Here is a 14,037-nt window from a genome sequence, read left to right as displayed (position 1 = left end):
CTAGTTACGCAAATACAAAAATGTATCATTGCTAAGTATAAATATTTATTTTTAGAAAATTGAACGTTTTCAGTGTTTTAGTATTTCTTTGGCGTAAAATTAGTTACTTTGAACGGCAGATGCTTGGACTTCTCGCATGCCTGCTCGCGAATAAGCTAATCGCTATGCTGATAATGCATTGGAAATGTAAACAGAAGCACGAGCTATCGAGGAAACGATATATTCAACACCTCGAGCACTGTCGCGAATACGAGAGCGATAAATCGATTCGAATCGAAAGCCCCGTCTCTTCGGGGGTCATCGTGTGCGTCTTGCAAGAAACGCAATTTTCTTCTATTCAATTTTCGATAGAATCGAAGGAAAACTCGATTCCTTTGAGAGACGCGTGATTTCTTGCTCTTTGGATTGATCATTCCTTGAATTCCATGAATGTTTCCTTGAATAAATGAAATTTCGAGAATATCCCGATTCTCGAATGTACACCAAAGGAATCGATAATTCAACGACATAAATTCCTTTCCTAATTAATTATACATACATAATTTGAAAAAGAAAATCAAAATCACAGCCGAAAATTTGCAAAAGAATTCACTGGACGTATCCGAGTAATTGTCACAAATGAAGTCGCATGAATTATTCATTCTCATAATTAATTTCACCGCGCTATTTATTATTGACTTTTCCGCATGATGTTCCGTCCCCGTTTAATTATCATTCATCAACGTTTTAACGTTTCAGTGATCCAATAAAGAAACCGGAAGCGAAAAACTGTTGTATACATGAATTTGGTTACTACTAATTTGAAAGGGAATTTATTTCTAACGCGAGTCTAGGGATTTTTGCACGCACGGTTCACGTGACCCACGCAAGTGACGCCATTAAGCAAAGGAAATCATCCTTTTGAAAACTTATATCGATAGAATCTTTTACGATGCGAATGCACGGATATTCGAATAATAATAATATCGTATTAACATTAATCGGTAACATAATGATGTATTGATTAATTACACTAGATTATGGGCGAGCATACAAGATTCGTGACGTATTAATTTGCAGCTATCCGTGTGACTAGATTAACTCTATTTAACCGTCGTAATTCCTTATGTTTGAATAATGTAGACGCGAGAGGAATATTTATTTGGTGATTTCATTAGCCTCGCGTTCATTCGATAATTTCTTTTGTTCTTCGAAACCCGCCCCAATCACCCTAAACAAATCTAGTTACTTTCAATCGTTCAATTAGTGGATTTTATTGTATTAGTTCGAGATTGTTAAGTTAATAGAATATTGAAACACGAAGAGTGGAAAAATTTCGATGTCCATCAAGTTTGGTCGTTCGTTTAAAAACGAAATTTCAACGTTGCGAGAGCTCTTCTTTCCTGGTTACAGCATTATTTCCCAACTTTTTTTTTCTCCTGCCGTCGTGTTTTTGTTGGAAACAGGAATTCCATTAAAGCTTTCAAATCGGCGGCCGACTCTTTCATCAGACAGGATCGATTTTGCCGTCATCGTCTATTTGAATTAAAACGAGCCGCGCGTTGCAGACTTCGTAGAACGTATCAATCTGAACGCCGCCATACACGGCGAGAGATGGGGAGGAGTCAATCGTTACTGTGAAATTAACCGAGATGCTTCTTCCGTTTCACGTGAAATTTTCTGCGGTAGAAATTAAAGTTTTTCCTGTATGAAATATCTCGATCAGGAGAAAATACGTATTCCACCTTCGAACAGATTTAAATTCAAAAAAAAGGAAGGACAAACGACCAATCACAGATACATTATGTACCGACATAATTTGTAGTCTTATATTTGATTATAGTCGTGATTAATTCATTGCTTCCAATTTCTGGTTGTTTGTACAGTACCGAGCATGGATGGCTTCTCAAGGGAATGTATAGGAGCCTGTGGCCCCCCACCACTTGCGTATAAACGTTCACGCGGGAAAATTTGAATTCCTTATTCGTGATTTTTAGTAATTTGCAAAATTTTATAATATTTAATAATTAAAAATTATATATTGTTCTTCTAAATTATTATTAGGGAAGCCCACTTTGTTCGATACTATATACACAGGAAAATAGGATGAATAATCTTAATAGTACTTGAAATTCATGAGGCACGATGGGTAGTTCTGCGTTTGGTTCAAAGAGATCTCTCGACAATGAGATTTTGCTAGGTTTTACTGCAAATACTTGAAAAAAGAAAAACAGAAAGACACACTGGACAAAGGACGTCTCTTTTCCTCTTACCTCTTTTCTCTCATTGTTTCTGCTTATACTTCCATTCTTGTCGCTCCACAGTAGCTGAATCCTCCGAGTAGGATGGGGGAGGGACAAAGAGGTAAAAGCTGACGAAATTCGTGTGGAAGAGAGAGAGACAACGAGCAAGGGTGAGAGAAGCGGTTCTCTTTGGAGAGAACAATGTGAAATGTCTTCCGTGAGAACTTTTTCCTTGCAAAACCACCAGCTTCATGGTGTTCGCTTGCAAAACACGTTTGCGTGCCTGATTCGAGATCAAGGAAGAGATGCTGTATGTGTTGAAATGGAAGTGATGCATTACACTTGATTAGAAATGGTCTAGTTTGTTTATTTATTTCTTACTAGTAGCAAACTATATTTTAATTAAAAATTTGAATCGTGTACAAATTGTTCCATTTTGAAGAATGAATGCTTGTGTGGAGATAGGAGGCTTTTCCTAGGGAAAAATGGTGGATGGCTCTTCCTTTTACACTGACTTTTTATTAAAATGAGTCTACGTTGCACTGAAGTGTACAGCAGGCTCTAGACTGAAGACTTAAGTTAGGCAAGAGCCTAGGCAAGAGGAGGCTTTTCCTAGGATTTCCCTGACTATCCTTAGGTCCCTCTAGGATTTTCCTAAGATTAAGGAAACATGGTGGAAGGCTCCTCCTTTTACACTGACTTTTTATTAAAATAAGTCTACGTTGCACTGAAGTGTACAGCAGGCTCTAGACTGAAGACTTAAGTTAGGCTCTTCCTAGGATCTCTCAAGACTAAGGACCAAAGTTAGGTGACTCCTTCACTTCCACTGACTTTTTATTACAATAAGTCTACGTTTCACCCAAATGTACACTAGAGTCCCTATGACACAGGGTGTACACGAGGTCCTAAGTCAGAATTTCCCAAAATTAAGGGCCAGTAGTGGGCGGCTGCTCTTGCACTTATCCTTTAACAAGATAAGTCTACGTTGCACCCAATTGTACAGTAGACCTCCTATAGAGCCCTGTGCCATAAGAATTAACTCATCCACTTTCTCAGTTTCTCTCTTTATACATCAGCTGGTACATCAGCAATAGAAAGGCCAAAATTCTAAATTCGACACCAAGGCTCCGGTATTTCTATAAATACCGATCTTCTCGAGGCTAGAAACCCATCGAAGATCGATTACCACCAATTAACAGATCGTTCATCATCGATTACGATGGCCTGGGTCCACCTCGTGGCCACGATAATGGTTATAATTATGAAACGTCCATTAACAACGATAGTTGTTAAATATAAAGGCGATCGATTAGATATCAATTGCCCACTTTCGATGAGCAAATGTTTGTCAAGAAATCATAATTAATATGAAAATCCGATCGACTGGTGAACTTATAAATTACCGTCCCTGAAGGTGGTGTACGGTCTGAGCAGATAATAAAGCTCGGTGTAAAGTAAACGTCAGAGGTGGTTTTATTCAATGATGCCAATGACACACACGGCATATTGTGTGCCAGTCACAGTGGTTCTCAAACGGAGAGCGAAACTAGAACGACGGGCCTGTTCGGATTTCAAGGACTCGCCGATACTTCCTGGCCTCTGGGCTCGAGACAAAGAGACATCGAGAGAGAGAAGAAGGAGAACGTTTACTTAATTAGTAGCAACGATGACCGGTTCAGCGAGACGTTTAATCGATATCGCGGCCACTCGAGTGTGCCTCCGAGCAGGAGCCGAGGAAAAACGGAAACACCAAAGGGGTAGAGGGGGGAGGGAAAAAATGGAATGATTCCAGTAATAGTGGTGCACTGCAGACTTTTCCATGCCGGAATGCCGCGTTTCAACATTCCAGGCAAACACTGGGATCCCTCGACAGCCTTTGATTTATAGGGATTCGACTCGTCTCCGTTCCCTTCTGGATGGCGTCTAGCATGTTAAGTGGATTTGGTCAACCTCCCACCGATACCAGGCCATTTTGACCCAGCTACAGAGATAAGGAGGTACGCCTCTAATTATGGGAGGAAGTATCATCTTAAAAGGACACTGGACGCGCACAATGTAGAATTTGTAGTAGACGTTTTTGTTCCTCTTTCGTGGAACACACGAGTGATTATTTTCTGTTCGCCTAGTCGGTTCCCCAGCTGTACCGCTATATTTAGGAATGCCCGACTAGAATCTCCACTTTTTCACCTGTTGGAAATGCCAGACTATTCCGAGGGGTAGCGCAGGCTCACCGTGTGGGTCGGTGGTTTGTTCCTCTTAGACAAAGTGCACGTGAAATGGTGGTCCTTTGTACATCCGATCGATTGTTCTAAAGTGATTTTTTCGTTAAAGACACCCGGTAAATGCCGCGCGATACTCAGCATTCCCACTTCGTCTTGGTGTACTGGATTCACTTGTACTTGGCACATTATACACCAGGTCACATGTTTCATGGACACTGGTACAGAGAATATTTGTAAAAAATATATTTGATGATATTTGCAAGTGGGCGACCGAGTCGAGGAGATGAAGATGTTACTTGAAGAGAGGGAAGGACGAACTAGGACACTGTGTTCTTCGCACACCTGACCTGTTGAAGCCAGCCTCGAAACCGCGTGCACGTCTAAATACTTTTCTAATTCCGTGAGTTAGAGCAGATCCTCCCAGGCGGAAGTCATGGAGAGGAGCGGAAAAGAAGAGGAGGCGAGTGGGGAGGATGCATTCACGTTGCTTTGGCTCTGGACCAAACCTCGAAAAGCCAGGGTCGTTTCAAAGTGGCCGGTACAGGGTCTACGCCTACCGTATCTCAGGTTTCTGCTGGCAGATCGAATATTCTTTGGGACGATTAGCGGTTTCGTTGGACTCGAAGAGGATACCCCATCGTACCTGCTCCCAATACCAAGTGAAATTTCCATGAAATATTTTGGGCTGCTCGTAGAGGACAACTCAGCTGTTGTATATAAATTGTTTTAAAACAATTTAGTGCACTATAAGAGGTGATGCATTGAGCACCAGTGTCACCGAGGCACGAGATCTTTCTCTACGGTTCTCAAGAAGCAACAGGTCTAATAACGGACTGGTAGTTGCAGCAATTATGCCCATTATCCGAGTTGCAGCGGAGAATTGCCGTTCGTGCATCGTTACACGAACTGCGATCCTCGATGTCACTGCAGTTTAACTCGCAGGACGGTTGAAAACCACTGCGCAAACGAATGTGGCCTCAATGGTGTTAACACAGAACCATGGGCCTCATTGCGCGTACACTCGCGTGCAGTGTAGTCTTTTCTCGGTTAACAAGCGGTGGAGGGGAGGATCCTCCCACTGCTTTTCACTTTCGGCACGGTTCGGCTCGCCTCGGCAATTTGTCCACGCCCACCCTTCCTCGTAGAGTACACTAGCGCTAATAGGTTATTATACTTACGTAAACGATTTGTTAGTAAAATACCAAGGCCTTGCTTACATTAGTAGATTAGTTAGCGCTGGTATGTTTGACAGGGTTTTTATGCTTCTTTCTATGAAATGTTAGAATAACATTTTTGTATAAACATTATACATAGTGATATTATTACTATGAATAGTAGGAACTACCGCGTGGCTAGGGTTATCTGAACGTTCGGTTATTCCGGATAGCACATTATTGGAATTCTAGGTTATGTGGTTATCGGAAAAGAATGGATTCCTCAAGATAAAACGATGCTTAAACAATGCAATGGCAGTTCTATACTTGAAGAGCTTCTGTTGCCTACAAATAATTATCTTCTGTTCAAATAAAAAGCAATTAACTTATCTGACTTAGATGCTTAGTGCCTCATAATTAAAAATCATATGTCATTTATTTAAAAGTTTATCATTAATATTCCCTATGAGGTGCAAAATACAGTTTGTCATTGCTTGTTACAATTTGTGTAAGAGAAATAGACTCAGAAAAGGGGAATCCCTGGGGCATCTCTGATCTAGTTTTTTTTTTGTTTTCAAACTGCATAGAGAATGTAACTAGATTTTCGTTTGAGCATCACTGCTGCTCCTACGCGGACTCGGTGATACAGAAGGACAGGTCTGGCAAGCTCTAACCGGCTTGCATATCACGATACTCGTCGAAGTATCGTCGTGAACGTGACTAGTAACTTCGTGTCACCTGCACGATACTGTTACTCGATTATACCAGGACCTCCGCTACCTCTTTTTATTACTCGACGCGCAGAATCCGCTGCCTCCACTTTCCGTGCTTATTGGAACGAGCAGCGTATCGAATGAACTAGGAACATTCCGAATTTATTTGTTCATTTTGATTATACAACTATTTTTCTTCAAAGCGTGTTTCATACTTTCAGTTTTTATTCCATTTTATTCTCTGTCCTAGAAGCATTTGTTTCAATTGTATGATGATTTAAGTCTCAGTTTTTGGGGGGAATCCTAGTTACTTTTTGCAGTTTCATATTCTTAGATGAATAGTGATTATTTTTATAGTATTCCATTTCTTTAAGTTGGTTCTGGAGGTACTTCTATGCTCTAGGGATATTTCATAACTCCTGTGATATCTAGGGTTCCCTAGATTTTAATATGGAATTAGAACTAAATAAAATTAATTTAACAGGGTCAGAATTGACCCTGTGATCTACTTCGTATTTGACCCTGCCATAATACTGAAGGACAGGTCTTCTGATGTGTTTCAGGAGGACGTGGTGTATGGATTCGCCTAAATGGTGACTCTAAGGGGTTCCATAGAAAAGCATGAGGGAAAGAACACCCTCTGCGGACGACAACCCAAGGAGGGCTCCACCAGCACCACTCAGAGGTGAGTCTACAAACCATTTACAATTACTTTTTAATGATTTTACATTACATATGCGTTGTGTAATTTTATTTTTAACGAGAATCCCTTATTCTTCGAATGGCATACTACAGATCCCACCGTAGATGGATGAATGTCGTATTTCAAAGGGATTGTTTCTTTAACCCAACTAATCTATACACGGCTACTTACGAAACACCGAGTTTGTGCACATAACAACCGTGTTTCTGAATGATGCGTTATGTAATCCGAGCGTTGCAAGTTGCAGGTTGCCGCCGCGTTTGCATGTGTGCGGATGCGTGCAGGCGTCACGCAGCGCAAGTAGTAGCGATAAGCCGGCTGATATTAAGGCGCGATAACGCGAGACAGGTTATAGATACAGTCAATGTGTGCCAGTGAAACAACGATGCTTGCGAAGGCCTTGAAAGTGCCTATTAAATTGCCAGTTCCTGACAATTGAAATCAGGAAAAAGAAAGGGAAAACTTAATGTACTTCATATATTAATGTTTAGTTAATTATATCGTTTCATGGGGTTCCACCCACATAGATAACCTCGTGTCACCGCAGTGTCCAATGGTGTTTGAACTCGGCCATTTTTGTGGTCACTGGTGACGGTGGAATTCCCTAGCTAATTAAAGTCTAATTATTCAATCATATTTCCGCATTTTCCAACACAAGATTTATAATTGCCGTGATGGACAATTAGGAAATAACGTATTACCAATGTTTAGGTGAAAGAAGAAACAAAAGTAAGGAGAGTCCTTTATGTATAAGGTTAACACTGAAGATACCGACTGTCGATAAAATCAATGAAGATAAGAAATGGAGGAATATTTTATAAATAATTCATCGGATATCTTGAAGAATGCTTCTTGAAAAGAAGAAACAGGCTCAGGAAGATAAATGATATATTTAATCAAGAAAGAATCCTTCAGGGATGTTTCCCTTGCTTCAGATTATGTCATCTAGTGATTTTTCAAAATATATGGGGAATTATTGGTTCAATTTTGTTTATGTCGATGGGTAGGCTTATAAATACGAATCCTGTATTGTTGGATTATTATAATTGATTGACAGACCGAAGGACAGTTTTATAGTTGTCATTTTAATAGACTGTATCGTTGAACAGTTATAAATTGCATGGTTGTCAGTGACTTGAAGCATATTCAGGCATATACCGGGTGGGATTAAATTGGAAGTAAATTTTTTGTTTACAATTCTTGATATAACTAGAGAGAGGCCATGTTCCCCAAACCACACAAAGTCCTAAAAATATATTGAGGACATCTTTGAAGATATTTTCCAAAGATTTTGAAAATAAATATTTTCAAAGCAAAAATGTTCAAACGCAATATTTGTCACTATGTTATTTTACGAAGAAAAGGAATTCTCATAATCCCGATGTCAGCTGAAACACGAAAGTCTTGCAAAACGAGTTTTGCTAATCAAGGAGTTTGTTTCGGTGAAATCAGATAATTGGTTTCTTCATACCGTTGGGAAGGAAAAAGTGTGTTCCAGTCAAATCTGGTAATCAGACACTATCATCTTCTAACGATAAGAATCTCAAAAGTTCTTCGTCCTTAGGTTATGTTTCCACGAAGACCCATCAATTTTCATTAAATCTAACCTAACTTCAAAGGCATTCCAATCACTTATCTATCTTTAAGGCATATTTTCAATGCAATTGATGCAATTTTGAAGAAATACGTATCCTAAACAAATCTTCAATTAACTACCCATCCTTAAGCCGGACTTTCATTGCGGTTTTATGAAATATTAGGTTAGCGTGCTTGATGCAGTTTTAAGGGAAAATCATTGATACGCAAACCTATAGTTTAGTGTTTCAAAGCGGCGAGACGGTGAGTGGTGAAAAGGAACAGCCGCAAAACGGGTTCAATGAACCCCCGTTTAATTACACGGGGCTCCACACTGGCTGCGCCACGCTGAAACGATACACCAGTTCGCATCTTTCAGGCGCTACCATGTTCTACCGATTAGCATGATCATCTTTATTAATTCGAGGATACGTTTCGTTGAACAGACACTACGTTTCGCCGGTGTAAAGAAACCACCTCGCTGTTCCGCCAATTCGTTACTCGGATTCTCCACTGTAATTGTGGTATATCCCCCGCAGGTTTAAACTAGAAATCATTTCTCATCGTTCGATTCAACTGGATCATTAACGATCGCCATCGCGAAGTTATGAAACCCGCAATCATTGTCAACAACCATTCGGCCCTGTACCTGTCCTGATGGATCAGGAATGTTACTCTGGTTGGATCGTTGCCAACACTTCTATAATTCCATGCTTTCAATCCTCTCTTCTGACCTGGTTGTCGTTTCCTGGATTTTTCGGAAGAAATGAACTGTGTCTGAATTCCCTAGGAACTAATCACACTCCTGTTACCAGTGGTAACTAATTTATCAAAAGTTGAATACTAAAATTGAGTATATGCTTTGGATGGTAAACAGAAATGATTTCATATTCTAGGGATACCTAGGAATCTAGGGATTATACCCTATGCTTGTATTTAGTGGAATAATTTCTAGGGATCCCTAGATCGAATAATTTCTAGTTATCTTTAAGTTTATCGAAAGTCAGGATTTTTATAATTTTTTCTCTATAATTGTAGAAATTTAATATTCATTTCTTTATTCTTTTTTTTTAAAGGGAGGTTAGAACGAGATTGAATAACCACAAACTTAATTGAAAGCTAGTCTAAAGTTCTGTTCTGGGTTGAACCGATCATTCAGGACCTAGGAACACTGGGTCGTCCTACTTCCTCACGCTCGGCCGTTGTTAACAGAAATAGAACATTCATGATTTATCCTCTCGATAGATTCTCGTGCAAATTGAAATCATTGGAATCCTGTACTCGCATTTCCATTTGTTTCGTGTTAGTTCAGACGGTGTTCTTCATCGTCGTAGAGAGCTGTTATCAATTTTGTGATAAGAAGCTAACTAAAATATTTATGGAAATAATATCATAAATTGTAATCTAACATCCAGAAGCCAAATGAAAAATTAAATTTTTTATTTAAATAATTTTAGATGAGCTTGAAAGTTTTTCAAGTTTCCATGGAAACTAAGATAAAGGAATACTCTAGATCCACATAAATTATAGGAATTGATGGATCGTTCAAATAAGAATGTCTCTGACCTCAGCTGGAGTCTGAGGGTCCCTTTAAAATCACCAGAAAGTGTGACGATCATCGTCATCGTTGGCGTCATCGGTGTTCCAACCAGCCGGTTTTCCCCCTTGGGGGACGACCTGGTGTTCGAAGCTTGTCGTCTCTTTTAAGAGCCCTGCCAGAAGGGTGGCGGCGACCCCTTTCGACGGTGGCAGAGGGGCAGTTATCGATTCTACGGCTCTCCCTCTTCCCCTACTTCCGGATAGAACCGCGTCAAGGAGAAAGCGTGGCAGACCGTGTGTGGACTGCATTATCTTTCCTCTCTTGGCCTTCGCTTCTCTTATCAATCTTCGTTTGCCTTTTTCTTCATTTTCTTGTCACCTCTGCCCCTTTATTTTGTCGCGTTCACTATGCTCCTCTTGTGAAAGAAAATTCAGACCTTTTTAATCAATTTAAAAATTGATCTCTGTTACTCTTCAAAATTACATCCACAAAACTATGTAGATTTAATATTGAAAATGTTAATGATGCAGCTGTGGGATGTTAAAAACTGAGGCCGTCAAGACTTTCACTCCCATTTCTCTACCTTTTTAACACCCTGTATGTGCGTTTCAATCCCCTCCAAGTTTGTCCCGTTCTCCTTTTCCTCGAGCGGCACTCTGTTCTCTCAATTCTCACTCAGCTCGCTTCTCTCCTCCGCATTGTGTCCTCCTCGTCGCCCTTTTCACTTTTTTTTTTATTTCTGCCTCCTTTCATCTTGCTCTGTTTCATACCACTTCAGCTATATCCCTCTTGGTCGCTGTCCGTCGGTCTCTCCCTCTATAATCATTTGGGGTTCACCCTGTCTCTCTCCCTTTGTCCCTCTCGCTTCACCCTGGGTGCCGGTCGAACGAGGACGAATAAACCCGAGAGAGGCGGAAATATTGTTTACGAGATCAAGAGAAAAAGGTATACCAGGGAGGAGGAGAAAATAAATTGAAGGAAAATGAGGATTTTCCAAATTCCTGACTCCCTATAACAATAGGGATCCAAGTCTCTGGAGTTTTCTGATTTATTCTTATTCTTGCTCAATTCTTCCATTGAATTTGGAACTTTATACTGGTGATTCCGGTTTTCTTCTTCATTCTGACTGTTGAGGAACTGAGAAACTGTAATTAACATGGATGATCCATGTACTGTGACGCTGTAACATTGAAGACCTCAATTTTCTCATTTATCCTAATTGACGCAGAGGCTCAGAGATTGTATTTATAGTATCAGAAGGTGATAGATCCATGTTTCCTATTCATTTTCAATTTTAACTATTCATATTGATGCTCAATTTAAGCCTGATTTGATCCAATCACCTTTCACACGTACTTTTATGTTTCAGTTTTGTGCCATTGGATTACCTTAAGCAGGTTATTGTGATAAAACGCAGCCGTGGAACGGTGCAAGGCTTTTGAAACGATAAAAATTGTTTTACAATACCGTGCGTCACGTGCAGCGAGCAGAAAACAAGGGAAACGAAATGCAAAACACGCCTGCCACGATGCGAACGCAAACAGAAGTGGTAATTGCTTAAGCCAGGCTTGGACATCATTTGAATAAACTCCAACTCGTTTTCAATATTATCATTCAAATGATTCATTATCTTCTTTCATCAGTGAACTGTTAGTTGTACCAGACAGATGACAAATTGATGATAAAAAAAAAAAATTGAAATCTTGGTACAGTAACACTAATTACAAGCAAACTATTGGAATTGTTATATTTGATTAATGATTCATTGAATAATTCAGACTACTTTTGAATGAATGTTTTTGAATTTTTCATTTGTTACCGAGCAGCTAGGGGACGAGCAATCGAATATTCGTTATAGTATCATCGAAATGACCCAATTACAAGCTGTGGAGTCTAGTGCAAACTCCACGTCTACCGGAAATGGAGTGTGCAAGTTAGAGACCGTTCCACTCGATGCACCTTACGGATACGTAAACGTTTTACATCAACTACCGGCCAGCTCAAATACTGTTATACTGATTTTCTCTGTTAACTAACTGGCAAATTTGTAGTTGCACTGGTAAAAACTTCAGTGGAGTTCAGTTACACTCTGTACACCCTATGAATCTGAATCAGTTCAATGTTTCTTCTGTTATTGAAAACTGAAGAAGTTTGTAGAAATTTATATTCTCTTATTCATTAGGAATTCTATATTCATTTAATCACTCGTTTGAAGATATTCTTCAATATAGTTCTTTGCAAATGCATGTTTTGAAATATGTTGATCAAAGATTACCAGTTAGTAATGGTTACTAACTTCGTTAAAAACTCCATTCGTTTTAATGAGATTGTGTCAGGTCAACGAAGTTACTTTAATTACTCCCAAAAGTGTGCAATATTCACTTTCTGAATTACACAGAGCTGAAAGGTCGAAGGTCCTCTACTAATACAAATTTAACTTCTAATAGACCCGAATTTAAAGTCAGAAATGACGTTAGAAATTTATTTCAGATGAAATCCATGGGGGTTTGGATGGCTGAAATTTTTCCTTTTCTCTTCAACCGATAAACCAGTGCTCCTTTTTATCTTTCATTTTGTGGAAATACCATGGTTCAAGGTGTTCTCTAGAAAAGCAGAGAAATGAGAAGAGTTTTCGTGGCGAGACTCCATTGAGAGGAAAAGGTTCCTCGACGCGATAAAAAAATAGAGTTAAGCGCCCCATAAAAATTGTACCGTGCTCGTCCTTTCGCGTTCTGCCGGCCAATCGAATCCTTATACGGGCTGAAATATTGGCATTCATTCAATTTATCCGGGCATATAACGATTCTGCAAATATTTAAACAGAATTTAACGATATTTGATGGAAAATTCAATCATCCATCCAAATAGAACAAGAAATATCACCGATTGTGATAAATTGCTGAATAATATTTGTATAGGCTGTTCGGGTTATCTCTTGATATTTCGTGTTCTACATTGTTCAATAGTTGTATCGAAAATTGGGTGCATCCTCTGCAGAAATGTTCCAGTTAAAATTCCCTTGAACAGACCTGAGGAGAACAGAAATTTTCCATGGATAACCCTTTGAATGTAAATCATTTCCGGTCAATGATTCTCAACAAATTCAGGCTCTATAGGAATAAGTAATAAATATTAGAAAAATATTCAAGACTTGTGCCGATGAATGCAGTTGGCTGATGCTTCTGTAAAATTCTATGCATCCCTAAGAGACTCTCACACTGTGAAATTTCACAGACATCCCCTCCATGTTCTGTGAGCATTACTTTTAATACTCTCTGCACTCTGCAATCTCTTTTATCGTGTATCTAAAAGTATCATACAATATTATAGCATCTTATATGTCCATAAAATTGAAAGCATATAAGTTACTTAAACAAAATTTCATTTAGTTCCAGTTTCTTTAATTTATATTTCTTCTTCGCCTCTGATTGGATTCAGGATTTGTGCCAAGAAAAGTTCTGATAGATGTAATAAGAAATAGGATAATTATCAGAGCCAACGACTCGGTGAAAGCATTAATTTTCACTGCCAAGATATAATTCCATCGCTGTAATCCAAACACGATATTACTGAGCTCTCCTCTATTTGTATCCTGAAGACTCGTTCTTCCAATCGATAAGCAATATCTACAAAAACGAATGTTGCCGCATAATGACCTTGATAATACATGTATTACCTTTTTCCTTGAATCAGTTAAATGATTTGAAACGTGCACTGTTGGTGGGATGTTAGAAGTGGAGGACCCATGCTTAGGGATGTAATGATTAATTCATAAGAAGGATCTCGGTGCATGTAAAGATAAAAATAAAGAACATCAAGATAAATGAATGTTGTAGATGGAAAGTCGAGGAAGATGCCAGAAGCTCGCAGAAATTTTCTTCAAAAGGTCCAACGATGTTTACGACTGT

At 39.2% G+C, this 14,037-nt stretch overlaps 1 protein-coding gene across 3 annotated transcripts in view; it reads left to right on the top strand.

Annotated features, from left to right (window-relative positions):
• The window catches only part of LOC114876654 (dynamin-like 120 kDa protein, mitochondrial), a 45,906-nt gene that overhangs the window by 3,488 nt on the left and 28,381 nt on the right, over positions 1-14,037 (top strand). For all 3 annotated transcript variants that reach the window (XM_046289197.1, XM_046289198.1, XM_046289199.1), the window contains exon 2: positions 6,875-6,996. In XM_046289197.1, the coding sequence (XP_046145153.1) occupies positions 6,933-6,996 (64 nt within the window). In that variant the 5' untranslated portion in view covers positions 6,875-6,932. The remainder of the gene's footprint in view (positions 1-6,874; positions 6,997-14,037) is intronic.

The sequence above is a fragment of the Osmia bicornis genome, chromosome 16 (genome assembly GCF_907164935.1).
Source record: "Osmia bicornis bicornis chromosome 16, iOsmBic2.1, whole genome shotgun sequence".
In the NCBI taxonomy this organism is placed as follows: domain Eukaryota; kingdom Metazoa; phylum Arthropoda; class Insecta; order Hymenoptera; family Megachilidae; genus Osmia; species Osmia bicornis.
This window is presented reverse-complemented; position numbering and strand designations above follow the sequence as displayed.